The sequence below is a fragment of the Cercospora kikuchii genome, assembly GCF_019650295.1.
Source record: "Cercospora kikuchii DNA, contig_00002, whole genome shotgun sequence".
NCBI classification, from domain to species: Eukaryota; Fungi; Ascomycota; class Dothideomycetes; order Mycosphaerellales; family Mycosphaerellaceae; genus Cercospora; species Cercospora kikuchii.
This window is the reverse complement of record NW_025408583.1, coordinates 902305-926905: the sequence shown is the minus strand read 5'-3', so window position 1 is coordinate 926905 and position 24601 is coordinate 902305. Positions and strand designations below refer to the sequence as shown.

Sequence of the window (24601 nt, the reverse complement as noted above, 5' to 3'; positions counted from 1 at the left end):
GTGCCACGTGTGCCCGCGGAGGAGGTGATGGCGGCGGAGAGGATGGGGGTGGGCGTTGGCAGTGTTTGTTGCTGCAAGAGGCAGGAGCGTTTCATCTGGCGTGTTTACGGCTCCAAACACAGCAACGAGCCAAAATAAATGAGCCCCGCGTTTCGTGCGCCCCTCCCTCCGCCATGTGTGGCCTTCATCCTCCGCCGCCGCAGAGGATGATTTCATTGTGAGGTACTGTGCTTGCTATCTGAGTACATGTACTGCTGCTCTGCCCTGCCATCGGCCGGCCATGTCGCGCGTCGTGCCGAGACAAGCGCGCAAGACCGGACGACTACTGGAAGAATAGAACCACAACTTCGAATTCACACCTTCATTCCTGCGCTCTCTAGCCGCGACATTCGAGTGCTTCTTCGCTTCTCGTATCTCTGCCTCCATAGCGTATCACCGGGGTCCCGTCTATCGAAGCAGAAGGGCACAGGTTCTATGTTGCGTCGAGAGACCAATCAGTGGAAACATTGGCGGATTATCGGTTTGCTGTCCACAACTAGGATCACGCGCAATCACACCTTCCCTATCTTGCCTGCACGCCATATCAGAGTGAAGCACGTATCTTGCCCAGCATGGCAATACATATACCGCCATCCTCGCCCTCATCGTTCGTTGTCTTTCTGTCTGCCTTGTTGGAGTGCCCTCTTCGCTCTCCTCGCGTCTTGATCTTGGACCCGGCAGCACTGGACCCGTCTCTGGCCTCCGCCATTCCGCTCCACTCCACTCCACTCTGGCAACCCCGGGACGTGCCACTGCAAAGGCGACGACTCCGTGCACCAGCACGAAGGAATCGAAAGGCCCGATGGAGTCCCTTCGCGACTGTAGCACGCGACGCGTTCTGGCCTAACGGATCCGTCTTCATGCTGCTTCTATCACGGCTCATACCGTGATGAGACGTCTATCTACGCTAGCTGCATCACTGCACCTGCGTTGTGGCAGCTCTGGACCACAACCACCAACAACCACTTCTGCTGAATACTCATCAACTTTTGCCAAGGAGCGAGACAAACCAATCGACGTCAACGCAATGAGCGTGACGACGCCACATTCCTGACCACCAACCACAAATTGCCAGCACGGGCAATCCGCTCGTCGGATATAGACGGTCGCAAACATCGTATTTCCCGAAACACGACCACGGTCGCAGATGGAGATCGGGCGCATCAGAAACACCCCACGTCGTCACTGTCGTGTGCGGTGCACGCGAGCTTCCCTTCATCAGACCCTCGTGGGTCGGGATTTGAATTTTGCCGCAATATCCCTGCTCTCTTCCCCAAGCGGTAAGCGCGCATGTGATTGTCTATTACATATGGCTTTTGCCTCATATCTATGTCTCTGTATATTGCTCCATTGACCACAGCAGGCGGATTGGAGGCCTCGTTGGCTCACAACGCACACTCAGACAAGCTCCTCCACATTGCGTGCGAGGCTGGTCCACATTATCCTGCTGTTCCAGGCGTCTCTCCGACGCCTCGCAGTTTGGGTGCGGCGTGTCTCGGCTCTACTTAGACCGTCCGCTTGAGAGAGTATCGCAGGTCTTATATCGGAAGAGCTTCGGCGTAGGTTATGCCCTACCTGCGTCGGCAGCTTCAACTCGCGGCTGAGTGATCGTCTGTCGCAGCGCAAGGCGTGTTGTCGGCGTGCTCATCTCGGTGAGATCAGCACTGCGTTGTGCTTCACGACGATGGGAGAAATGTATGCTGCATCTCAGAATGTGCCGATAGTCTCGTCGCTGGAAGAGACAATGCTCGCGTGCATGGCGCTCCACCCGCCCGCAGGAATCATGGGCTCGATAGTCCAGTCAGCGTGCGGGTGGCTTGCGACATTGAAATTTTGGTTGCTGCATCCATGAATGTGCACCAGCAATTCAATGTGGCGCCCGTGAGATGAGCAAAATCTGGCGAAGGATTATGTCGGCCGATACGCAGCGCGCATCGTAGGTGCAGAAGCGAGGCGTCTACGCAGCCAGTAGTCGACCACAGCATGGAACAGGGAACGGCCGGACTGTACCTCCTACTGACCTAGCGGGCTGGTGGCGCGGGTGCTGGATGCGGCGGATCCCTCAGCGGCCTGCACGTCGCGGATGGTGAAGACGGACCCTTTGGCAGCACCCGGAATGTCTTCGTCAGTATGGATCTGAGCTTGCGCGGAAAGTAGCAATGATCCACACGATGGTCGCTTGCTTTGGCAGCACACGCAGGCAGCTCGAACAGACGACGCTGCTCCCTCGAGCCTCGAGGCGGCGACAGGTGAGCATCGGTCGCTGGGCGTGAGCCGAAGCTGTCCGCCCCACTTCTCCCATCGCATTGCCAGATGCAGGCTGGCCGTGGGATGGTCGATGGGAGGCATGAACGTCGATGGAGAGCCATGTGTACCGTAGCCACACAGCGATGCACACTCACGTAGACAGACAGAGAGTGTCGCGCCGGGGGAATGCAGGCCGCCCACTGCGCAGGGTGCGAGTGAATCTTGTAGCGGGCAATCGGGTGGAGTGCGGGTGCGGTGATGGGCCCTTGGGCCTAAAGGCTTGAGTCCGCTACTCTCTTTTGTGCTGTGTACGTGCGACGACCACTCAGTGGATACAGTACCCTACGACCTCATCCCGTCTCGTCACTGCCTCGTCTGGTCCGCCCTTCCTTCCTCTCTGCCGCGCTGACCTCTGCCACGCCCGGCGTACTATGCTTTGCAGTGCTCGTGCGCCTGCTACCCTCTGCCACGCTCCCCGCGCATGACGACTTTGACAAAAGCACGGATTGACCAGGACTGAGACCCGTATGTCGTTCCGCCCGTCCTCGCCGCGGACTGTGAGCGCAGCGAACCACGCCTCGAGCGACTCGAGCGCCATATGCTCTCTCACTTCGACGTCTACGCTGGACACGCTACCCACCCGCCTCGATCTGTCTCCCACCGAGCGCGAGGCCCGCAAGGGCCTGCTGCGCGAGACCTTCTTCGACCAGTTCAAGGACGACTACCCCGCCAGCGCTGCTACCGCTGCCCTCAGCCGCACCGACGCCGACGCCGAGACGCCCGAGGAAATGCAGAAGAATGATCCGCTGGGAACGCAGATATGGAAGCTGTATCACAAGACCAAGGGTCAACTGCCCAACTCGGAGCGCCTGGAGAACCTGTCGTGGCGGATGATGTCGATGAACTTGAAGCGAAAAGAACTCGAGAGGCAAGGGTGCGTCAGGCAAGCAGGTGATGGTAGTGGCATAACAACTGATTCCGATGCAGGCTGGCTTCTTCCCGACCGCTCGCTCCTGCCCAAAATGCCCCAAGTGGTATCGCGCAGCTGCGTAAGTCCTCCGAACAGATTGGGCAAGTGGCTCAGCAGCAGGCGCCCAGCGAGGATCACATGAACCTCGACGACTTCCTCGAGCCGTCGTCCATCGGGAGCCCCGCCGGCATTTCGCCCTCGCCCACCCCCGAGCACTCGGCGACTGTCAGTGCGTCCGCGATTCCGATCAGACAGCAGCAGCGTCTGCAGAGCGATGAGCTGTCCGTGGCGCGCGCCTCAGCACCTTCCGTGCCACCGCTCGAGCAGAATCGAACCCACCGCGAGTTCTCATACGTGCAGCGGCACGTGCGCAAGACCAGCATCGATGAGCGAAGGGTAATGTCCAGCTCTGCATCTGTCACAACGGTTGCTAATGATCTACACAAGCCCCCAAAACGGCGTGCCGAAGCCTCGCCGCAAGTCCCTCCGGTACAGAACAGCACGCTCGCAGCGCAAGACCCTGTGGCAGAGGCTGCTCTCCACAACTACACTCTCGATACTCAGCCCCACGCGCCGCACAACGCCCTGCCATTCAACCTCGATACCTTCAACATCGACAACGACACCATACTCAACTCCGCCGGGCCCCTGCAGCAACAGTTCTCATTCTCCCCCGTCGGGTCTCCGATGATGACGACTGGCGGCTTCTCGCATATGTACCACCACAATATGTCACACCCGCAAAGCGTGTCCGGCTTTCAGTCTCCACCTACCTCGGCATATCCATCAACAGTCTCGACACCCCAACCTATTCCGGAGGGCGAGCAGATCTTTTTCGGCAACCAGCTGCATTCAGGCTCTGTTCCCAACTTTCAGCACCAACATGGCTCATCTCAACATCTCCAGCATTTGCCCACGAGACAGGTGCAGCCTCAGCCTCAGCAGCAGTTCGTGTTCAATCCGAGCAGTGACTCCATGTTTAGCGTCATATCTGCAAGTGCCCCTTCCCACGGATTCCATGCCCCTAATTTTCAAGTGCCTGGCTCTCTGGACCCCCAACGTACAATGACCAACGATTACGCAAACACGAGTATGCCAATGCCACGTCACGAGAACATGTTCACCTTTGGAGGTGATTCGGACAACGAGGATGATGACCCGATGTCGTATCACGACACCAATATGCTGATGCCACAGGGTCTGTCGCCAGAGGATTCAGCACTTGATATGCATGGGAACTACCATTGGGAGCAATCCATGTCGTCCCAGATCAGTCAGCCGGACAGCAGATTTGGCAGCTTGGGCAGGAAAGGGGTCCAGATAGGTGGTGCAGAGCTTATCCCGTCTCCAAATCATTGGGACCAGGGTGGCTTGAGCAGAGGCCATGGTTCGGCAGCTTCTGTCAGCGATATTAGGAACCGAGGCGGCGACCCCAGGACGCGCAAAATTCCTCGGACGACATCGACCCCCAACACTGTAGGCATGGCCACGGGCATGTTCTCGATCCGAACGCAATCGTCACCTACGTCTCCTCCCGAATCTGGCTTCACGTCTGCGGCACCATCGCGACCCAGCAGTCCCAGACCGGGTGGCGACAACAATGGTGTGCCAACGACCTGTACGAACTGCTTCACACAGACGACCCCTCTGTGGCGACGCAATCCGGAAGGCCATCCTTTGTGCAATGCATGTGGTCTTTTCTTGAAGTTGCATGGTGTGGTACGGCCTTTGAGCTTGAAAACCGACGTCATTAAGAAGAGGAATCGCGGCAGCGGCAATTCTGTGCCGGTAGGATCTTCACGTTCGAAAAAGGTAGCGAGCCGTAAGAATTCTGTTGCACATGGCGGAAGTTCAGCAGCTGGCAAGAACGCTGCAAATGAATCGGACTCGCCCAAATCAGGCGGCACTTCTGCAGTGAACACCCCAACGAGTTCAGGACCATCGGAGAAACCTGTCAAGACGGTCGTGCCAATCGCTCCAGGGCCACCTAAGCCTGCGACTCAGGCTCCCCTGTCAGCGCCTACACGCCCTGTGGCACCGCGCCGCACGCGTAAGATCAGCAGGGCCTCGAACGCCATACCGCAACACGATGCGGACATGCTCGACATTGATGACGCTGCGAGCACCGCAGAACCTAACGGGCAGCGTGATCTGACTAGGAATGCGCACATTGGTTCCAATCTTCTATCTGCCAAAGGCAATGCTCCGCCTATGCACGCGTCCATGTTTCCGCAAGGCGGCGGTGGACAAACTGCACCTCAAACGGCTTCTGGAAACGACGGCACGGCACCGCCTGGAATTCCACCTTCCATGCTGACTGGGCCGCAAGAGTGGGAGTGGCTCACCATGAGTTTGTGAGTACGTGGTGGCAAGCTAAACAATGGGCTTGCGGCAGGTAGTGACACGATGATACCCGAGCTGCGTGCTCATTAGAGACTTTTATGTGCGACGATGCTCAGATTGAGGCGTTGGTGATATTCGAACATTCTGTGTATAGACTGGGCTGATGATTTTGGATTTTCCCGTCAGTTGCAGATGATTTTGACTTTTATGTCAAATGTTTAGATCTGCTTTCGACGAAGGCATAACATGATAGATGGTTGGGGACCTCGAATCGAACTTTGGCGTATGAAGCGTGCACGGGTTTAGTATGTACATGTATAATTGAATGGTAGTACGATGAATTTTGGGCCGTGTTATTTCTATGCCTCTTCATGGATCTTGGGCTTGTTATTTACATGTGGCGAGCACGATTCACAGTGCTCAGTTCAGAGCTCAGGCATTGAAGCATAAGAAGTTCTTCGGCCGATTGATCACATGTTCTCGTGGAAGAAGTTCAAGAGGAGCTGCGTTTCGTCAGTACCGCCTCATCTCGTTATATCTAGCTCAGGATTGGTGCTTACCTGGTATGCTTTCTGGTAGTCAGCTTCCACTGCCTTGTCGCTGAGATCACCGCGTGCTGCCATGAAGCCGTGGACCTGCAACAGTGTCACTATTAGCAAGAACTCTGAAATCAAGATAATCGACATCACAAACCTGGTTCGGCCACCACTGGACAACATTCTTGACTTTGATCGCCTTCTGCCATTTCTCAACATCTTCCTTCGGCTCATCCTTACTTGGAAGCATGGCGAATGGAATTGTAATGCCTGGAGCATCATTCTCGTCGACCATTGCTGGATGACACGAAGCTGCTGCTTTGAAAAGTGTTCCTTCTTGCGAAGAGAGGTTTACGATTTTTCCGCCCCAGCCTAGAAAAAAAGTGTTAGTATTGTGATGCTAGGTGAGAGCTGGATTGGAGATGAAATTACAGTAACCGAGAACACCCCACTCGTTAATGGAAGAACGCTGCTCCTTGATCGCCTTGACGACCTTTGGAATTCGCTCGAGGGTCTTTGGTGGTGCAGCTTTGGTCGAGAAGAACTCGCCGAGCTTCGCTTCCTTGTCCTTGTTGTCTGGTGGGTACTATCGAACGTGTGAGAATCAGCATTGGTGCTCAAGAGTTAAGGACACGACTGTCATACCCAGCTAATGTCCGCTGGCTCTCCATCGAAAAAGTCTGGCATAAAGACTTGGTAAGGACGCTCCTTGTCGCCATGAGCGAGAATATCGGCTCCCTGAAGAGTCTGAGGGAAGAAGCCGAAAATATCATACTGGGAAACTGCGTGTCAGCGACTGAAGCTTGAGTTCCATGAGGAAGGAGCACATTGCACACATACCACGACGAGGATGGCCTGTTTGGCATCTTTGGGTCCTGTGGCATAAGTTTTCATGCCCTCAATGGTAATCCATTCGCCCTTCTCCTTGTACCCCTCGGTGACGATGGGGGGTACAGTGCAGCACGCGTGGGACTGAGACATGGTGGCGTATTCGTTCAAGCGGGGCTGAAAGCAGAAACGGGGTTTGATCTTGACAGGTAGGGGTCGGTGAGGTCTGCAAAGTGAAGACGTGAGCCGTGTGAGTGATAATGCCGGTCTGAAGATGGGAGAAGCCATTGAAGTGGACGAGCGAAGTGGGGTCAGTCGTAGTGACGTTGCATACATCATTGCACATCGATTGCTACCCGCCTACCCTATCTCCGTGCTAACACCGCGAAGAACATCAACAGGGTTGGAAGCTCCAAAAAGTCTGGAGCAACGCTGCACGAGCATCAGAAAAAGTGCTAGAGATATTTCATGGTCGTGAAAAGTGTGCCCCGCAACACCAGCTGGAGCCACAATTTGATCGCTCGAACGCTACACAATGCTATTTGCCATTCCCCTCATTGACCGGACGGCGCTGGTAGAAAATGAGATACGCCTGTTCATTGTCTAAGGCTTGATCCGGCCGCATGTTTTCGGGTTGGAAGTCCTGGTACCTAGTGTCGTTGAAATGCCGCCAACAAGATCGAGCTTTGTCACGCACCAGTGCCGTGTAGTGGCCGCTCCTTGTCGAATCACCCAGATGTCGGACCACCGCATAAGCATCGTACACGTACGGCGGCGTAAGCGAATCTTCCACCTTCAGCGCGTCTTGCCCATAATTCCGAGCAATTTCTTGCGCCTCCTGAGGTGATGGCTGGGGGAGGATGAATTCCTCCATATCTAGACCAGTAAGCGGGAAGCGCACGGCCGTGCGCAATTTGCGCTGGTCACCTCGCGCATTGCTTTTGAAGCGCTTGAGGGCTACAACCAGGAAAGGGGGCGCACGGGTCATGGTCAATTTCTTCGCAGCCCTGCGGGGTGTCTTGCACTTGGGACACGACCACTGATTCTCCTTGTCGAGCAGCTCGTCCCTGAAGTGCGCCCTGAGGCAGTCCTGTAGTTGTGCGTCTCGCGCATCCGGAATCTCCACTTGCAACAGAGCCCAGGCTTCGTATGTCGTGCTGGTGAAGTTGCAATGCGAACACCGTAACCTAGAAGAGTGCTGGCCGTAGAACAGCGACGTGAGAAACGAATTCTCGCGATGTACATAGCGACCCCATTCCGTCTTAGCCACCACAAGGGCCGGCATGCGCTCTCGTTTCGCCTCTTCTTGGTCAGTGAGCACGCGCAGAGGATTCTTGCTCCAAACTGCGTTGAAGTCCTCGTGCAGACAATCCACAATGAAGCTGAAGAATTCCTGAGCATCCTGCTGCTGATTCGGATCCTTGAACGTGCTGTTCAAGCGCCCACAGAAAGTAAGGAGCGTGGTGGGCTTGATGTAGTCCACATCACGCGCCCATAGCGACCGGACCGTGTTGGCATATATCTCAGGCAAGAGCCCACGGCTGCCCTTCCAGTTGTCTTTTTGTACCAATCTTTTGTACTGGTCATCCAACATCATGATGGTCAAGGGCGTAGTCGCAGAAAGAGCTTGCAATGTCGCATTCATGTAGCAAGTGTTGCCGAAGTTCTGAATGCCCGTCTTTGGAAGTCGCAAATTCTGCGCCAGGTAGCGTTGTGGCACATAGGGTAGCAACTGGCTCGAAGTTCTGGGAATAGGCGTGCTCTGAGAGACTGCTCGATCGCTGACGCCAGTGTAGCTAACTCTTGGCGCTGCTGGTGGTGGCCGCGCAGGCGGCGGTGGATGTGGATACACAGAATGTTCCGGGGTTGGAGGGTACTTGGGAACATCGAAACCAGACGATACGGGCGTAGATGCTGGGCGTGCGGGTGGTTGTGCTGCGAGCGTCCCAGCGTCTGGGAATCTTGCGTTGAATTCGTCGATGTTTGGAAACCTGAGAATCTCATCTGTATCATCACTCTCGCCTTCGTTCGCTTCGTGTTGAGCGAACGATGATGCTTCAGGCACACTCTCACTCTGAGCGCGATCGCGCCATTTCTGTTCTTCTTCCGCATCAAGAGGATTGTAATCCCGCAAGCGTTGTTTCGGCAGCCTCTGTTGACCATCTCTGATGGCAAGCCGACGCTGCAACGGGCGGCCCGGCTTGGCTCGAGTTTGTGTAGCAGTGCTAACCAGGGCTGCATTTCCCACCAAGTCTATCCAAGCTTCGATGCCTCCAACCAAGATGATTGGTGGTCTTTGCAATTTTTTCTCCTGATTGAAGTCGTAAAGAGCCTCATGCAAACACTTGAGATGCTGTTCTGCTTCGTTGAGGGGTCGCGAGAGAAAGGTCTCAGATTTGGTATCATTGTCATAATAGACCACGAGGTCGTACTGGTCTCGGTTATGGAAGATGTCTTGTTCGTCATCGGGCGATAGGATCAATTTTTCCGCGAGTTGCTCAGCACTCATGCCTTGCTGTAGGCCCACCGGCTCGACACATATGACATTCCGTGAGTATATGTGACCCTGATCAAAATCCATGCGCGACCGACAGTCAATCAGCATGATATTAAAGCGTTCAAGGTAGTCATACAGCTTTTCTGCTGTGATGTGCGTCTCCTTGGGCATGTGCACCGATTTCCGCCGGGGCAGTGGTACAGGTGGCGCTCCGTTGGACCTCGCGGCAGCGGGTTCGTGCGTTTCGACCGGTGCAACTGAATTTACGGCATACGGATTTGATGTGAGTGTTGACTTGCGAGAGGGCGCTAGGCTACGCACACTGTGTCGAGGCGGGGCGATGTCCCCTGTCGTCTGCATGTTTCTGGCTGGGCTGTAGGTCGGACTGGGCGCCTTGGGCATCGCAACAGCCAGCTCGGTGTCGAGAAGCATTGAGCGAGGCCCCTGAGGTTTGACCCTGGACGGGAGTGCACCTGAGGCCCCACCATAATCGCTGGCAGATGGCATAGAAGCCGCGGGCAGCGAGGATAGGGAGGCTCTTGATCCTGGCGTGTTTGTTCCAGATATGCGCAGTTTTGCAAAACGATCGTCCAAGTTCTGGCCCATCGGTTGCGGAGTACGTCCACCGATTGCAGAGATCGGTCGTCCTTGCAGCTTATCAGGCTTGGGAGAAACTGAAGGTTTTGCCTTGTGCCCGCTGGGTTTGGGCGAGCCATTTTCGACGCCTAGTGTCTCACCAGCATTCTGCCGCTGTGATCGTGGCACCGTGCCATAGCGACTGTTGTTATTGACGATAATCTGCTTGATGCTGGCAAATTGGTCCGCGAGACCAGTGATGCGCCTCTGCAATACCTGCAGCTTTTGCTGCCCATGTTGGTCGTGGATGAAGTGTATATAGTCGCGGTGGCGCGGCACCACTTCTACGGCGATCTCTGAAGCGCGTAGATAGTCGACAAAGGCCATGTCGGGGCGGCGGTAGTCGATCTTAAACTTGGCATCATTGAAGGATTTCTCTGCGCTTGCGAGAAGCTGCGTGATGGACTGGCCATTGCTGCTGAGACTGGCGAGCGCTTCGGCCTGCAGATCGGTAATGTGCGAGTAGACACGTTCGCCGCCGCCATTGCCACTGCCACCGCCGCCTGCTGCTTGGGCAGAAGTGTTCAATTGCCCGTTGCTTGGTCCGTTTCCCGTGCCCATGCCACTATGGTGGCCCGAAGATTCTACATGGTGGCTGGGGGGTGCAGGAGGAAGCGGCGGAGCAGCACTCATGGCGGTGATGAGTCGCACGACTGCATGTCGTAGGCAGACGTTTGGGTGTGCGCTTGCGGCCGGCTAGTCGCTGCAGTTCGAGTAGTCGGTGGAAGTGGGGATCGCGGGCAGACGTTGGGCGGATGCGAGTCGATCTCGAGAACGTGGTGGCGAGTGATGCGTGCGCGGGCGACAGAGTTGAGACGTGGTTCGTGTACAAAGCAGTTGTAGTGGGCGTGGTGAAGCGTGCAGGCCGCACTGATGAGTCCGGTGACGTCGGAGCTCTCTGACTTCACATGTCCCTTCCTCATCCAGTCTTAGCTCTCTACCAACATCTCTCTACTGCTTCTTCCTATCCACAATTCACGCCCGAGAGTCCCTACCGCGTATAACTCATTCCGCCGCCACCGCCGCCGCGATAACCGTCACCGCCGCCACCGCCCCTACAGATAAGCTGCCCGCTCCACAGGATGTGGTAGGCAGCCGTCTCTGCCCGTTTCACGTGTAGAATAGCGGAGATGGCATCGTGGTTTGGCAATGCGGCAAACGCCGAACTCGATGCGCAGATCGAGCGGGCGACGGCCAGCTCGCTCGAAGATATCGCGCTCAACCTCGAGATTAGCGATGTCATTCGCAGCAAGACAGTGGCGCCTCGCGAGGCCATGCGCAGCCTCAAGCGTCGCATCGGCCACAAGAATCCGAACGTACAGCTCGCTGCCCTCAGCCTGACAGACACATGCGTCAAGAACGGGGGCTCCCATTTCCTCGCCGAGATCGCCTCACGCGAGTTCGTCGATAACCTCACCAGCCTCTTGCGCGGTCCGCCCGGCACAACGAACCACGACGTGCAAGCTCGCATTCTGGAGCTGCTGCAAGACTGGGCTTCAGCTGCACAGCACCGCGACACCCTGAGCTACCTCTCCGAGACATACCGCACCTTGCAGCACGAGGGGTTCCGCTTCCCGCCCCGGAATAATGTAGCCAGCAGCATGTTCGACTCGTCAGCCCCGCCCGAGTGGACCGATAGCGACGTGTGCATGCGCTGTCGCGAGAAATTCACATTCACGAATCGAAAACATCACTGTCGGAACTGCGGCAACGTCTTCTGTGGCACTTGCTCGAGCAAGAGTCTCCCGCTGCCTCATTTGGGCATCGTGCAGCCCGTCCGCGTGGACGACGGGTGCTACGCAAAATTGGTCGAGAAAGCCCGGGGTATGCCACAAAGTCCGCACGTTGCACCACGAACATTATGGCAAGGATCCAACGCGGGCTCCGCTACCATCGCTGAAGCTCCGAATGGATACGCTGCTGGGCACCGCATGCAGCCACGAGGCGCTCGCGTCACTGATGATAGCTTCGATGCCGATTTGAAACGAGCACTTGAAATGAGCTTGGAGGAGAGTCAAACGCAGAAGGGAGCGGGTTACGTTCCGCAGTCGCAGTCCGCAGCAGCGAGCAAGACGACGACCAAGGCACAGCACAATACGGCACAAGCGGACAGCGAAGAAGAAGATGCGGACCTCAAAGCCGCCATTGCAGCAAGTCTGCAGGATATGGAAGCACAGAAGACACGGCATGCACGTGAGCTCAAAGAGCAAGCGGCTTCGCAGTCAGGGCCTGGCCCGTCACAATATCGAGCGAATTCACAATTCGAACTCACTCCAGTCGAAGCTGAGAACATCAATCTGTTTTCGACGCTAGTGGACCGCTTACAGCATCAGCCACCCGGTACAATTCTTCGCGAACCACAAATACAGGAGCTGTACGAAAGTATCGGTACGCTGCGTCCGAAGCTCGCGCGCACATATGGCGAGACCATGAGCAAGCATGATACACTCCTGGATCTCCATTCAAAGCTCGCCACCGTGGTCCGCTATTACGACCGCATGCTGGAAGAAAGAATGGCGAGCGCGTACAATTCAAGCAGGTACCACACTTCCTCACATGCGCCAGCAATGTATTCCCAATATCCTCAGCTCAACCCTGTCGGCGGGGACACGCAATACGGCGCCGAAAACTACTACAGTAGTAATGCTCCGCCTATGGATTCATATCATCACGTGCCGCAACGGAATGCATACGCTGAGCCGCAAACACAGTCAGCACCGTATCCTTCGTATGATAGGCAACGAGTCCCTTCCTACGAGCAGCAAGCTACGGAGAGTCTGTACCGCCCGGACCAACCTTACCAAAGTCAGCCCGAGAATGCCGCCCCTGTCGAGCACTATGTCCCTCAGCAGCAACATAGCCATCATCCACAAGCACCAGCCCCGACACATCTCCAAGGAGACCCGGCGGCTAATTTCTACCGTGACGGCCATCAGCAACAAGCCCCGCAAGCTCTGCAACAGCAGCCACACCCGTCACATCCAGTACAACCGCCGGAGCAGCCATCGCAGCCTCCATTGCAGCGGCAGCCCTCACAGCCATCGCAGCAATACTACTATCAGCAAGCGATGCCACCGGCGCAGCAGCTGATGGCCCTGCCAAACGCGCCACAGCACGCTCTACCGGTGAAGGAGGAGAGCTTGATCGAATTGTGAGCTAGCGCAGCAAATAGAATGCGTCAAAATCTGACCCAGCGCTTTCATGCTACCATGACTTTTCCTTGTGCCTGTTTCCCTCTTAATGCCTCCAATACGTCTTGACGTGTCCATGGCAAGCTGCGGCAATTCGTCCTCGTCATCGCGAGGTCCGTTCACGACGGGATACTCGTTGAAGCCGCTCCAGATCATCCGCCGCGATTCCAATGTAAACTTGTTCAGGCCCGACACATGAGCCAATCTGTTATCGAGGTGAATCTAGCGTTGAGATTCGTCTCCCTGCCAGTGCAGAAGAGGACATGTTTAATATACTCCAAATATGGCCAGATAAGGCTGTCGCCCAAGCGGCGGCGTTGAGAGCCTTCACGGCACCGTCCACGAATTTTTTCCCGAGCAATAGTCGTCCAGGTTGGACGCCCACATGTCCACGCGTTCCACGATCCAGCCAGAGTGGACTCCAGTTTGGGCTTGACCTAGTCGAAACTGCGTGCCAGTTGCGCAGCGGCCTTCTGCATCGACAGCATACTGTATACAAGTAGTGTCCCTTTCGCAATGCTCACGGCATTCATCGAATGTCATCTGTGTCAAGGTCGTCTCAGGAAAATTGCTCCAATTCTGTTTTTCAGACTCCAGCTGTGGACGCACGTAAGTCTTGTAGAGGTCGCGGTGATGCAAGATCGGCGCTGAACTGTCTTTCCAGATGGAGCCTACATGATGGTTTCTGATCCACTCCTGCTCGAACTCAAAGAGATGACGCTTTTCGTCGGGGTTCAAATGGTGGTATGAGAGAGCTGGGAGGCACCAGAGTCTGCGATCTTCACCTTTGTCTTCTGTCCAGTCCATCAAAGATGGGTTGCCGCCTACAAGTAATCAGCTCTGATGATATTCGACGATGGACAGCACTCACCTTGAAACATCGGCCAGCTCCAAGTCAGATCGACGCCCGCGTCATGCAATGTCACACCCAGCACACAATCTCCGGCCCAGTGACCACCTGTGTAATCCCACAGATCTCTGGTGTGCTGCCTGTAGCTCTCTGCGCCAATTTTGAGCGCGGCAGACGAAAGCACGAATGCACTACCGCCGTGAGCGAAGATGTCATCTCCGATCATCACCTCGCTGCCAAAGTACGCTGGTTTGCTTGGATCCATTGTCGAGAGCCATTGCAACATGTTGCTCCATACCACGTATGTATCGGGTTCTACGAAAACGTACCAGTTCATGTTAGGGTACATTTCGTATGTGGCATTGAGCATTGGGAGGAATTTCCATCTGCGGAAGAAGTCAATAGAATTCACAAAATACTGCATGGGTAAGCAGTGCTCACTTGTCAAGACGCCATCCTGCGTTGTCATTTTTGCCTACGGGACCGCTTTCCAAGCTGACTTTGCCGGAGAGCTCTTCAGTTGCGAGATTCTCGCGGCCCACTTGCAAGACATGCTGATAATGTGAAAAGTCTTCGTGCGTGGTCTTGATGTCTTCTGCGATGTCCGCTAGAACATCGTGAATTTGATAGCCTTTAAATGTTTCGGCGTAGTCCGAAAAGATGGCCAGATGCTTGTAGCATTGAAATGTCGTGTTAAGATGGACTGGAAGTTTGTCTTTCACTTCGGTCGCACCAGTCCGCATGACCACGAGCACATCGTCGCCACCTGTCAATGCTTGGCAGGGAAGTTGATGAGGGTTGTCGACTGGTTCCGCGGGTTGTTGGTCGGCAGACACAGATTGTGTGGTGTCTTGGCTCACCACGCCGTCGGCAGGCTCATAGGCGAATGGTCGTGGTACGGGTGAAGTCCGCCATGTCGGTCCATTGAGGTGCAGGGCAGCAAGAACAGTGACGAAAATGGCAGCTGCGAAGACAATGGCTTTCGTGGCTCTCGGGAGCCGTGTCAGGAGCATGTTCCGAAAGGCACACGTGCCGCGCGCACTGCAGTGCCAAGGAGCGGCTTAAATGAGCTTGTGCGTCGGCGGAAAGCACGATGCTGCGATCAAGGCGGTGATGGAGAGGTTGTGCATTTGGGGATCAGACAGCAGACAGTGGGTGTATGAACAAATGGAGCAGACCAGAGTGCGGGTTGGGGTGGAATACGAACAGGGGGTGCGCGTGCGTGCATGGTAGTCGAGGAGCTTGTCCTGTGGCTCGTCGCTAAGATAGCCGCGAACGAACCGCTGCGTCGTATCTTGCCCACGCAGTCGCTTCGCGGTGGGTCTTGCTGGGCGGGCATCGCACTTCTCCTTCATTTCTATGCTGTCTCCGACATCTGTGAGCTCTGTTCATCGATGGCTGAGAGTAGACAGATCTATGTTCGTGAGACAGACGAGCTATGCTGCGTGGCTGCGGCAGTGTCAGGGCAAATCCTGAGACGTTTGCTCGTCTCAACATCTGCGGCGCCATAGCCGCTACAACAGAGCATTCGCAAAACTGTTCTGTTGATCATTATTTGACTTCATGATTCCGACCCATCTTCGCCTATGCATCATACTCTGCCATCACTTTGCTGAACGTGCGATCCCTCTACATTCAAGAGTTCTACGAGATTTGTGCATCGGTGTGCCTTGTGCACGGTAGAGCTGCATGGGACAGAAGTTCGGTTACAGGCCACTGTAGTGCATACGGGCCAAAAGAGGGGAAGGACATACACAGAATAGCGGTGGTGCTCGATATCAGACTCCTACCACAATTGACAGTTGGAAGGGACGACGGTATGAAAGGTAAGTTGAAAGTCGACATTGTCTTAGTGAGTAAGTGAGTGCTTTGCTCCCGTAGTAGGCGACGGTGATTCTGCCGCCGCCCATCGACGCTGTACATTCTCCGCTTCCTCATGCTTATGTATGAGAAGCACACCCTTTCTCGCTGGCCTCGTACATTGCGAAACGACGGAGAGCTACTGTGAGGAGGCTTGAACGTACATACCTTGAGACACGAACTGGATCACCTCCCGCCTGTCAAGCACATCTTGACTAGGGTGCCTTGGATAGAGTGCGATGACATGTCGCATCATGCAGAACGAATGTTTGCGATCCGTCTCTGCTTCCAGGCTATCGCGCTGCAATTGGGCAGAGCAATCCAGACGCTAATGGGAGTGTCCTGTTCGGTCCGCTCGACTCCACGATGTCGGTACTTTTGCCGAGTCGTCGTCACATGTTACACATGCTGTATGCAGCCTGACTTTTCGCAGATCAAGATCATGCCGCGCAGTCAGCTTTCATCTGCTAACCATTATCCTCCCCAGTCCCAGCACACACCAGTACGCTAGCTCTTTGGTCACCCTCTCGCTAGTCTTGGCTTTCTCTTCGTGATGCAACGCTTCATGCCCGCTGGCATCTGCTTCCCACTCGGCTCGTATGTAAACTGGTATTTCCAGTATGTCCTCGTCCTCCGCCAGTTCACCTTCTTGGCCGTCATCAGAGGTGGAGACGATACTGGGACGTCGCTGTAGCCCGCCGGGAACAACTTCCAATATTACCGACGTTGTGTTTCGCGTACGTTCCCAGATTTTGCCTGCTTCGGGCTGGCGGTCGCCATCAGGTGCACCCGTCAGCGATGCCATAGCCGCCTGTCTACCACCCTCACTAGTTGTAGAGTGAGACAATGCCTCGTCCCACATGTCTCCGGAAGGCCCAACGTTGAATGAAGGGCACAGAATGGTCACCTTGGATTGTATTCGACCTGGAGTCGTGGCAGGCGTCGCAAGCGAAATTTTCACTGTCTCGAAAATAGGATTGCGTACTGTCAGGACATACTGGAGCGTCTGATAGGGCTGCAGCCTGACCTCATCCACAGCTTCAGTGCGTATTCGAAAGGCTGGATTCGGTGTCGGACCCGTAGATGATAGAGGTCGAGCGAGTAGTCGCGGGATATGCTGGGATGCAAGTAACCGAATCTTGTATCGCAATCGATCCGGCTTCGTCTCGGGGCGGACGAGAAACTGTCGGCACGTCCTGCATCGCTTTCCCCTTCGAACCCGGAGTTTGGTGGCAATCGGCCAGTTGTGCTCCATGAGCCGGGCATCGAAATTGTAAGGTGACTGTAGGCGTTGGGACTGCGTTGAAGTGCTCTTGAGACCGAGCCGCCTCATCCTGTCAATTGCATCGTCGTCTGCATTGTCGCTTTCCGCTGTGAAAGTAGAAATGCCCTCTGCATGATTGCCAGCTTCTCGCATGGGTTGGGGCTTCTCTCGACTTTTCTTGAGCGAGTTGTGTGACAGTCCCCCATAGAGACTCATGATGCGAGCCAGATTCGCCGGAGAGCTGTACGGACTGTTGGAATAGAGGTTCGCCTGGTCGCTCGATTCACTCATTTGGTCCTTGTAGAATCGAGTCAAGTTGGCAAATGCGGCATCGTGTTGCGGACCTGGCTGCTGATCGTGTTGCTCCGCGCTTTGAGCTATACGCGACTTCCACAGCCTGCTCAATTGCTCGGTGACTTTGGTGGGCTTACTGAAGCGCACACCGATATCGAGCGAGCTCCAGTGGCAATACTGACAGAGCAGGAAATACGATTCGCTTGCCGCCGCCGCCGCGTCCTCGGGCTTGAGATGCGGCTGGGCGGAGCGGTTCTTGGAGGCGTCAGCTACAGTGACGGCGAGATTTGCGTGGCAGACGGGACAGTCGTAGCATTGTCGTGCGCACCTGTGGCAAGTGTCAACAGCAGCGCATGGTCGCCGTGTCGCACATTACCTGTTGCCGTCGGCCTTGACGCCGCTGCTGGGCACCTCGAACATGCAATTTGGGCAATACCAGCACATCATCTCCTCGCTGCAGCACCGCAGACAGCGCGGTGCATTGCATTCGTCGCAGTATAGCAGCTGCTCGAGCGGATGCAGCGAGTAGGCGGCGCGTGGCGCGTGCGGGTTGAAAGTCTCGTCGTCGCCCTCATCCTCCGCCGCCGTGGCGGTGGGTGCGCCGACGAGGTCACTGCACGGGCAGGCATAGCGTGAGTACGGAAACGCCACGGCCATGGTTGTTGTGTGCGGCGATGTTGGGTGCAGCGGAGGTGCTCGAGGGGGCGGCGTCGACAAAAGATTTGGGCCCGGCGCGTCTCCGCAATGTCGTCGCGCCCTCACCTGGCTTGGTATCACAACAATCCACCCCCCAAGCATGCAGAGCAGCCGCCCCGCCTCCTCCGCCGGCTTCTGGCGTCCGGCAGTCGTCTTCTCGCTAGCCATCGCCGTGCGAGTCGTACTGCTGCTCTATGGCCGCTGGCAAGACGCCAACCGCGCCATCAAGTACACCGATATTGACTACCTGGTCTTCACCGACGCCGCCAGATACGTTGCTCGTGGCCGCTCGCCTTATGACCGCGCGACCTATCGCTATACGCCTCTCTTGGCATGGCTGCTGCTGCCCACCACCTGGTCTGGCCTCTGGTTTGAATTCGGCAAAGCACTGTTTGCCGCTGGAGATGTCATCACGGGTTTCTTCACATATCGAATCCTGCGGAGCCAGGGGCTGACCAGCACTCGCGCCCTCAAATTCGCTAGCATATGGCTGCTGAACCCAATGGTTGCCAACATCAGCACGCGAGGAAGCTCTGAGGGTTTGCTTGCGGTGCTCGTCGTGGCCACTCTGTGGGCTGTGTTGCGCAGACACATTGTGTTAGCAGGCGCTCTCTTGGGCTTTGCTGTTCACTTCAAGATCTACCCTTTCATTTATGCAGCAAGCATCTTTTGGTGGCTCGGCAGCACATCAGGTTCGAGCACGCTGCCTACTTCGATATCCGAGCTCGTAGCTCTGATCAATCGAGATCGTGTCTATCTCATAGGCTCCAGTTTCATCACTTTCATGGCCTCCAATCTTGTCATGTTCTACATGTAAGCCTCAAACGTTCCTCCATGCATGATCTTATCGCTGAGAGCATTAGATATGGTCATCCTTTCGTGGAGCACAGCTTCACCTACCACTTCACCAGAATCGACCACAGACATAATTTCTCCGTCTACAACACACTCCTACATTTGAGCTCCTCGCAAGCCGCAGACTCTGGCTTCCATATCGAGTCCTTGGCTTTTGTGCCTCAATTTGCGCTCGCTGTGGCCGCAATTCCTCTGCTATTGGCAAAAGCAGACCTGCCGAGCACTATGCTAGCACAAACCTTTGCTTTTGTGACTTTCAATAAAGTGTGCACAAGCCAGGTAAGTTTGAGGCGACTCTGTTGCGAGGACCTATCAGTTGATCTCAAAACAGTACTTTTTATGGTACATGGTATTTTTGCCATTTTACCTGCCCTCCTCGTCACTACTACGCAAGCCGCGAACTGGGATCACGGCATTGCTATTATGGGTGGCGGGTCAAGCCCTCTGGCTGCAGCAGGGCTTTCAGCTCGAATTCCTGGGTAATTCCACATTTGTCCCTGGTCTCTGGTTGGCAGGCATTCTGTTCTTCCTCGCCAATTGCTGGATATTGGGCATAATAGTAGAGGATGTGAAGCTCCAAGCGCATCAAAAGAAGAGCCATGTGAAGACTGCATGAGCGTCCTCGCGTCTCATCCTCCGATGGCCTTCACGCAGCCCATCGCAGCGCCAGCGGCGATTGCTCCCAGTACGAGCATCTGGATCAGTGTTAGCATGAAGACGCAGAAATATTGTCTGCGAGACGCCTACCTGAATAGCATTCTGTAAACAAACCCAGCGGCTGCACTCCCCAAGAACCGATGTCTTCAACCAGCCGAACACGAACAACGCAACACCCATGACAATGATGCTACACTGGAACGCCTCGCTGATACGCTCGAAGAACAGATACGGAAGCAATGGCACCAGACCTCCAAGAAAGTATCCAGCGGCGATTGTCAGACCGGCAGTATACGCTTTCGACGATGGAAAATTGGCCTCAGGAAGTCCATGATGAAAAGCGATCAAAAAGTCCACCAACCTGCCCTTGGACTGCAAATCCTTCATGAGAGCATCCAGCGAGTCGCGAGACAAGCTGTACTCGCGAAACGTCGATCGCGCCATGTCACAAGCAGCCTGAGGATCGGTAGCGACGATGTTCCTGGTCTTCTGAAGTGTCGTCAAATATGCGTCGGCTTCACTTTTAGCACCCAGGTATCCGCCAAGACCCATGGAGATGGCGCCGGCAATGAGCTCCGCGAAACCGGCATAGATGACGAGATCGGTGGTGCCCAGAGCTGATAGACCGGCTGTTAATGCGAAGGGTACCTGCGGCGACTGTTAGTTACTTCGTTCGATGTCAGTTGAGGAAGTTGCTGACCGTCAAACCGTCTGAGAGACCAATCGTGGCATCGGAGACCACTCTGGGAGAAATGTGGAAAGTGAACAAGGATGAGTGCGAGTTCTTCTCGTTCTGCTCATCATTAAGAGCGTCAAGGGTGGTATTGGTATCGATGGAGTGTTGTCGTGGGCCATGTTCTGCATCAAGCAAGCGTTGATATTCTCCGTCTTTCTTCGCGGGAAAGAGCACGTTCTTGAGACACGCGAGGACCATGTTGGCTGTGGTGACAACTGAAGCCGTCAGCAGTCGATGGTTGTCTTGTGAAAGGCGTTGCGGTAAAGCTATGAGCAGTGACGAGGAAGTGCAGGGTACATAAGAGGTTCGCAGGTAATCAGCTAAATCCTGATTGGCCACAGCACATGCCTGTTCGTGAGCTTCTGCATGTGCGAAGCTAGAAGGTACGACCGTTGCTGATGGCTCGTGATATGCGCACCTCGAACATGCTCAATCTGTATTCCTTAACGGCAATGCCGTTTGACATTGCGGGTGTCGTTGCACCGTGAGACATTATGAACTATGTACACTTTCTGAACACATGTTGGAAAAGCAAGACAAATCTCAGCTGTGGTATCTCTCGTTCCCCCATGACAAAAACAATGCTGCAGAGTGGTCCTATCTAGTAGCTGTGACATGATGAGGAAGGCCGTGGGTATCCTGTCTGTAGTGGCGGATGGCTCGACCAGCGCCGTCGCTCCGCCATGCAGCAATTTGTACGTGAAAAGCTGTTGCTGGGGAACAATAATTCGTTTCAGTGAGCGCGGTGGTCCCGGCCTCAAGGCTCTCGTTTACTGCCGAGACCAAGATTCAGCCAGCTCATATCTGTGTTGGTCGGCCTAGACTCTGGCTGCGCTCCAGTTATAGCTTGAGGCTCGCGCTTTCGCGGAGGGCTGTCGAGGTAGTCTGCCCCTGGGAAGACTGTCACAGTGCTATCGCGTGCCTCTGCGGGTCGACTGGACAGGCCCGGCGCTCGCGGTGGGGGGAGGTCTGCGAGACCTGGATGCGCGCGGGACGCATCGTCCGCTGGAGCTCCTGGAAAGACTGTCACGGTGCTATCACGGTCCTCAGCAGGCTTAGCGAATAGCGCGGGAGCCCTCGGCGAAGCCCACTCAGAGGACGGACCAGCCGTGGAACTGAGCTTGACTTTGGTAGAAGGTTTGTAACTTGTCCCGGCGCCAGGAAAGAAGCCTGTCGATCGGCCGCGGGAAGGCGCGCGAACGCTGTTGGTGTACACACTACTTGTAGCACGCCCGCGGTCAGCAACGTCTCCATTCATCGGCGTCCACGGCGTATGCGTCTCGTGGAAGTACTCGCTCGTAACGTTACTGCTAATGGTGGAGCGGTTGTCGTATGAATTGATACTTGTTGCTTGCGAGCTGCGCGGATCCACGATCTGCCCTTGCTGACCATCTGAGGCAACGCCAGCACTCCCCGTTCTGGCAAGGTCTTCCCGAGAATCCATAAACGCGGGCGATTTGGAAGCCACGTGAGAGAGGCGTTGACCGTCCATAGTCTTGGTGAAGTCAATGTCAAGAGGCGGCACGAGAGCAGAGGACGGGATCCTGGACGCCGTCGAAGGCCGCCCATCCATGGAATACTCTGAATCGATGTCGCGGCCAACTGAACTGGGCTTGACATATGCTGAAGGGATATGCGATAAGCCATTAGGTCCCTCTGGCGCGCTGGTCGCGAAGTATTTTGACCAGCCGGAGCTCCGCTTTCGTTCAATGCGCGTATCCTTGTCGAGAGCGGTGCCGTTAGCAACAGCCCCAGGAACAGCTAAAGTCGAGTTTGGCAGCGCCCTCTTCGTCCCAATGTCCATCATTTCGTGATTCTCAGCAGCGACTTCATTGCCCTCCCTGTCCTTAACAAGGTGAGCAGTGCTCTCGAAACTCGCCTTCTGTGCATGGCCGTATGGATTGCCTTTGTTGCCAGCCCATTTGTTGGTGATAATCGCCAGAGAGCTGTGCGACCCGGCATTGGCGCGCTCAAGATTCGTCCGGTCCGGAGGTGATAAGTCATGCGTAGACATTCCAGCTTCCTTCATGAAAGAAGCGCCTCGATCCGCAAAGCTCAGGCGGTTACCCATACCATCTCCAGCGCCGTCGCGCTGCTTCTCGTGCAGATTGCCGCCAAACTTGTTCTTTTGCTTCAGCCTTCTCCACCTCAAGAACAAGAGAATGAGAATAAAGAGAGCAGCGATACCGCAGAGAGTGCCTAGAGTAATGCCAAGAGTCTTCATCGTGCGATCGTGTGTTGATGTGCCGGCCGCCCCACTGTCCGAAGAACTCTCTGTAGCTGTCGACTGTGTTGTTGATGTCGGCGTTGTGGTAGATGAGGTCGTAGAGGAGGGACGGAGAATTTGTTGCTGCTTTGATTCGAAGAATCGATTCACGTCGATCCAAGAATTCTCTCTCTGGTTGTACATGACGATGGGCTCCTCATCGTTGCCTCCAGCCATGATAATCGTTCCATTTGGCCCCTGGGCTATTGAGCAATCGGTCCGGGTGGCAGTAGGAGCATTTGTGTTGTTGTACGAAGGCCAATCGGATAAGCTCAGGTCCCGTTTCTGGTTTTGCGATTCTGAGTCTGATCCTGAAGACTGCGGTCGACCGACAAGCTGTCCGGTGCGAGCGGGCTGGCCATCGTCGTTCAAGAGAACTAGTCCTTGGGCAGTATTGGGCGAGGTGTGCACGTTATACACTTGCAGCACTTTGCTGCCATCGTCACCATCGATCAATGCGGCTCGAGAGGCAGGATGCAGCGGTTCAGGAAGATCAGTCGGATGTTGTGTCCAGCCTCCATCAGGTCCAAACAGCCAGATCTGGTTGGACAAGGTCTGACCGCCGGCCATGACCGCATGACTGCTGTTCCAGGCTGTGAGAACAGGCTTGTTGGCAGGAGGGGCATTGGAAGTAAAGGAACGAATGTTGTACGGCGGCTGAGCGGAGATCAGGAAGGTCTGTGAGGATAGATCGGAGCCCGTGGTCTCTTGCAAGCCAGCGTATACGAGAATGGAGTCCGAGTCCTCGAGATAGGCGACGCTATGATTTACTCGGTTCTGCAGGTTGTTCACAACTGGAAACAGGCTTTCCCACGTCGCACTGCTGAATGAGTACTTCTGCAAGCCCATGTATTCATCGTCCTGGCTGCTGCCTCCGATCACGAACAGCGCAGCGTCCCGACCTGCTGACTGTGCACAAGCCGGGGCTCGTACTGTCTCGGCGCGCTGCTCTTCGGTCCATGTTGCGTTTTCTTTAAGCGGAAGTGATTGGAGTCGGCCATCGTTGTTGAGTACATAAAGGGTATTCTCGTAGATTCCCGAACAGTGGCCGCTCAGGGAGTGGTCCGGGAGCGGAACAGACATCCGGTCAGCACAGCGAGCGGAGTAGTGGGAGTGTGTGTGCGCGCAAGGCCGGCCTCAGCAGTGGGGGTAAGGGCGAGGAGATCGTGGTGCTGAGCATGTGCGCGCCAGGCGACGGGTGGTGGTGGTAGTGGTGGTGGTGGAATCGAATCGCGCGGTCGTCGAGCAGAGAAGGAAGCGAGCGTGGGTGCGTGTGCGCAAGCGACAGTGGCAGCAACAGCAGGTGGGCTGTGTGCGACAGACAGACAGGCGGGCCAGGGTGTTGAAACACGCCAGAGATCAGACAAACGAGTGGAAGGGCTCGGCGGCCAGAGGCAGGAGCGAGCGGCGGCCGTCCAGGGCGGAGCGAGGGCGACGAAGAGCACGCGATGCCGGCGCGGAGGAGCGGAGCGGAGCAGCAGCAGCAGTGGACAAGAAGAGTAGGAGGGAAGAGAGGCGGAGGAGGAGGAGGAGGATGCGCGCGACAACGACACACACCAACGGACGACGCCAGACGGGTGAGGGCGACTAGACCAGGAGTAAATGAGGGCCTGGCAATCGCCTGGCCTGGGCACCAGCGTATCGACAAACGACCGCTGCACTCGCTCGCCTGCACACGCACGACCGACGCGCCGACACGATGCCACCGCCGCGCGTGCGCTGTCGGCGTCCGCTGTGCACCTCACCGACGACGCTGCCACGCCCGCCCACCTCGTCGTCGCCAATGCCGTTTGACTTCTTCGCGAACACCGCCGGGCTCCACCCTCGACGCTTGGC

At 55.7% G+C, this 24601-nt stretch overlaps 9 protein-coding genes across 9 annotated transcripts; 3 read left to right on the top strand and 6 right to left on the bottom strand.

Moving 5' to 3' along the window:
* Nucleotides 1–2813: 2813 nt before the first annotated feature.
* On the top strand, nucleotides 2814–5614 carry CKM354_000258000 (uncharacterized protein; the record flags this gene model as incomplete). Its single annotated transcript, XM_044797741.1, has 3 exons — nucleotides 2814–3220; nucleotides 3274–3652; nucleotides 3704–5614. The coding sequence occupies 3 exons, from the start codon at nucleotides 2814–2816 to the stop codon at nucleotides 5612–5614; spliced, it is 2697 nt and encodes an 898-aa protein (XP_044653676.1).
* Nucleotides 5615–6069: 455 nt separating this feature from the next.
* On the bottom strand, nucleotides 6070–7116 carry CKM354_000257900 (uncharacterized protein; the record flags this gene model as incomplete). Its single annotated transcript, XM_044797740.1, has 6 exons — nucleotides 6070–6102; nucleotides 6160–6234; nucleotides 6293–6507; nucleotides 6568–6721; nucleotides 6781–6909; nucleotides 6976–7116. The coding sequence occupies 6 exons, from the start codon at nucleotides 7114–7116 to the stop codon at nucleotides 6070–6072; spliced, it is 747 nt and encodes a 248-aa protein (XP_044653675.1).
* A 385-nt stretch (nucleotides 7117–7501) lies between these two features.
* Nucleotides 7502–10729, bottom strand: CKM354_000257800 (uncharacterized protein; the record flags this gene model as incomplete). The annotated part of the gene is made up of 1 exon (XM_044797739.1): nucleotides 7502–10729. One exon carries the CDS (start codon nucleotides 10727–10729, stop codon nucleotides 7502–7504), a length of 3228 nt encoding a protein of 1075 aa, XP_044653674.1.
* A 497-nt stretch (nucleotides 10730–11226) lies between these two features.
* On the top strand, nucleotides 11227–13251 carry CKM354_000257700 (ESCRT-0 subunit protein VPS27; the record flags this gene model as incomplete). Its single annotated transcript, XM_044797738.1, has 2 exons — nucleotides 11227–11920; nucleotides 11966–13251. The coding sequence occupies 2 exons, from the start codon at nucleotides 11227–11229 to the stop codon at nucleotides 13249–13251; spliced, it is 1980 nt and encodes a 659-aa protein (XP_044653673.1).
* A 363-nt stretch (nucleotides 13252–13614) lies between these two features.
* On the bottom strand, nucleotides 13615–15150 carry CKM354_000257600 (uncharacterized protein; the record flags this gene model as incomplete). The annotated part of the gene is made up of 3 exons (XM_044797737.1): nucleotides 13615–14111; nucleotides 14159–14523; nucleotides 14579–15150. 3 exons carry the CDS (start codon nucleotides 15148–15150, stop codon nucleotides 13615–13617), a joined length of 1434 nt encoding a protein of 477 aa, XP_044653672.1.
* A 1307-nt stretch (nucleotides 15151–16457) lies between these two features.
* CKM354_000257500 (uncharacterized protein) lies at nucleotides 16458–18212 on the bottom strand (the record flags this gene model as incomplete). The annotated part of the gene is made up of 2 exons (XM_044797736.1): nucleotides 16458–17883; nucleotides 17932–18212. 2 exons carry the CDS (start codon nucleotides 18210–18212, stop codon nucleotides 16458–16460), a joined length of 1707 nt encoding a protein of 568 aa, XP_044653671.1.
* Nucleotides 18213–18351: 139 nt separating this feature from the next.
* CKM354_000257400 (glycosylphosphatidylinositol-alpha 1,4 mannosyltransferase I) lies at nucleotides 18352–19722 on the top strand (the record flags this gene model as incomplete). The annotated part of the gene is made up of 3 exons (XM_044797735.1): nucleotides 18352–19064; nucleotides 19115–19385; nucleotides 19438–19722. 3 exons carry the CDS (start codon nucleotides 18352–18354, stop codon nucleotides 19720–19722), a joined length of 1269 nt encoding a protein of 422 aa, XP_044653670.1.
* Nucleotides 19723–19735: 13 nt separating this feature from the next.
* CKM354_000257300 (uncharacterized protein) lies at nucleotides 19736–20697 on the bottom strand (the record flags this gene model as incomplete). Its single annotated transcript, XM_044797734.1, has 3 exons — nucleotides 19736–19801; nucleotides 19854–20411; nucleotides 20464–20697. The coding sequence occupies 3 exons, from the start codon at nucleotides 20695–20697 to the stop codon at nucleotides 19736–19738; spliced, it is 858 nt and encodes a 285-aa protein (XP_044653669.1).
* Nucleotides 20698–21256: 559 nt separating this feature from the next.
* On the bottom strand, nucleotides 21257–23848 carry CKM354_000257200 (uncharacterized protein; the record flags this gene model as incomplete). The annotated part of the gene is made up of 1 exon (XM_044797733.1): nucleotides 21257–23848. One exon carries the CDS (start codon nucleotides 23846–23848, stop codon nucleotides 21257–21259), a length of 2592 nt encoding a protein of 863 aa, XP_044653668.1.
* Nucleotides 23849–24601: the final 753 nt, after the last annotated feature.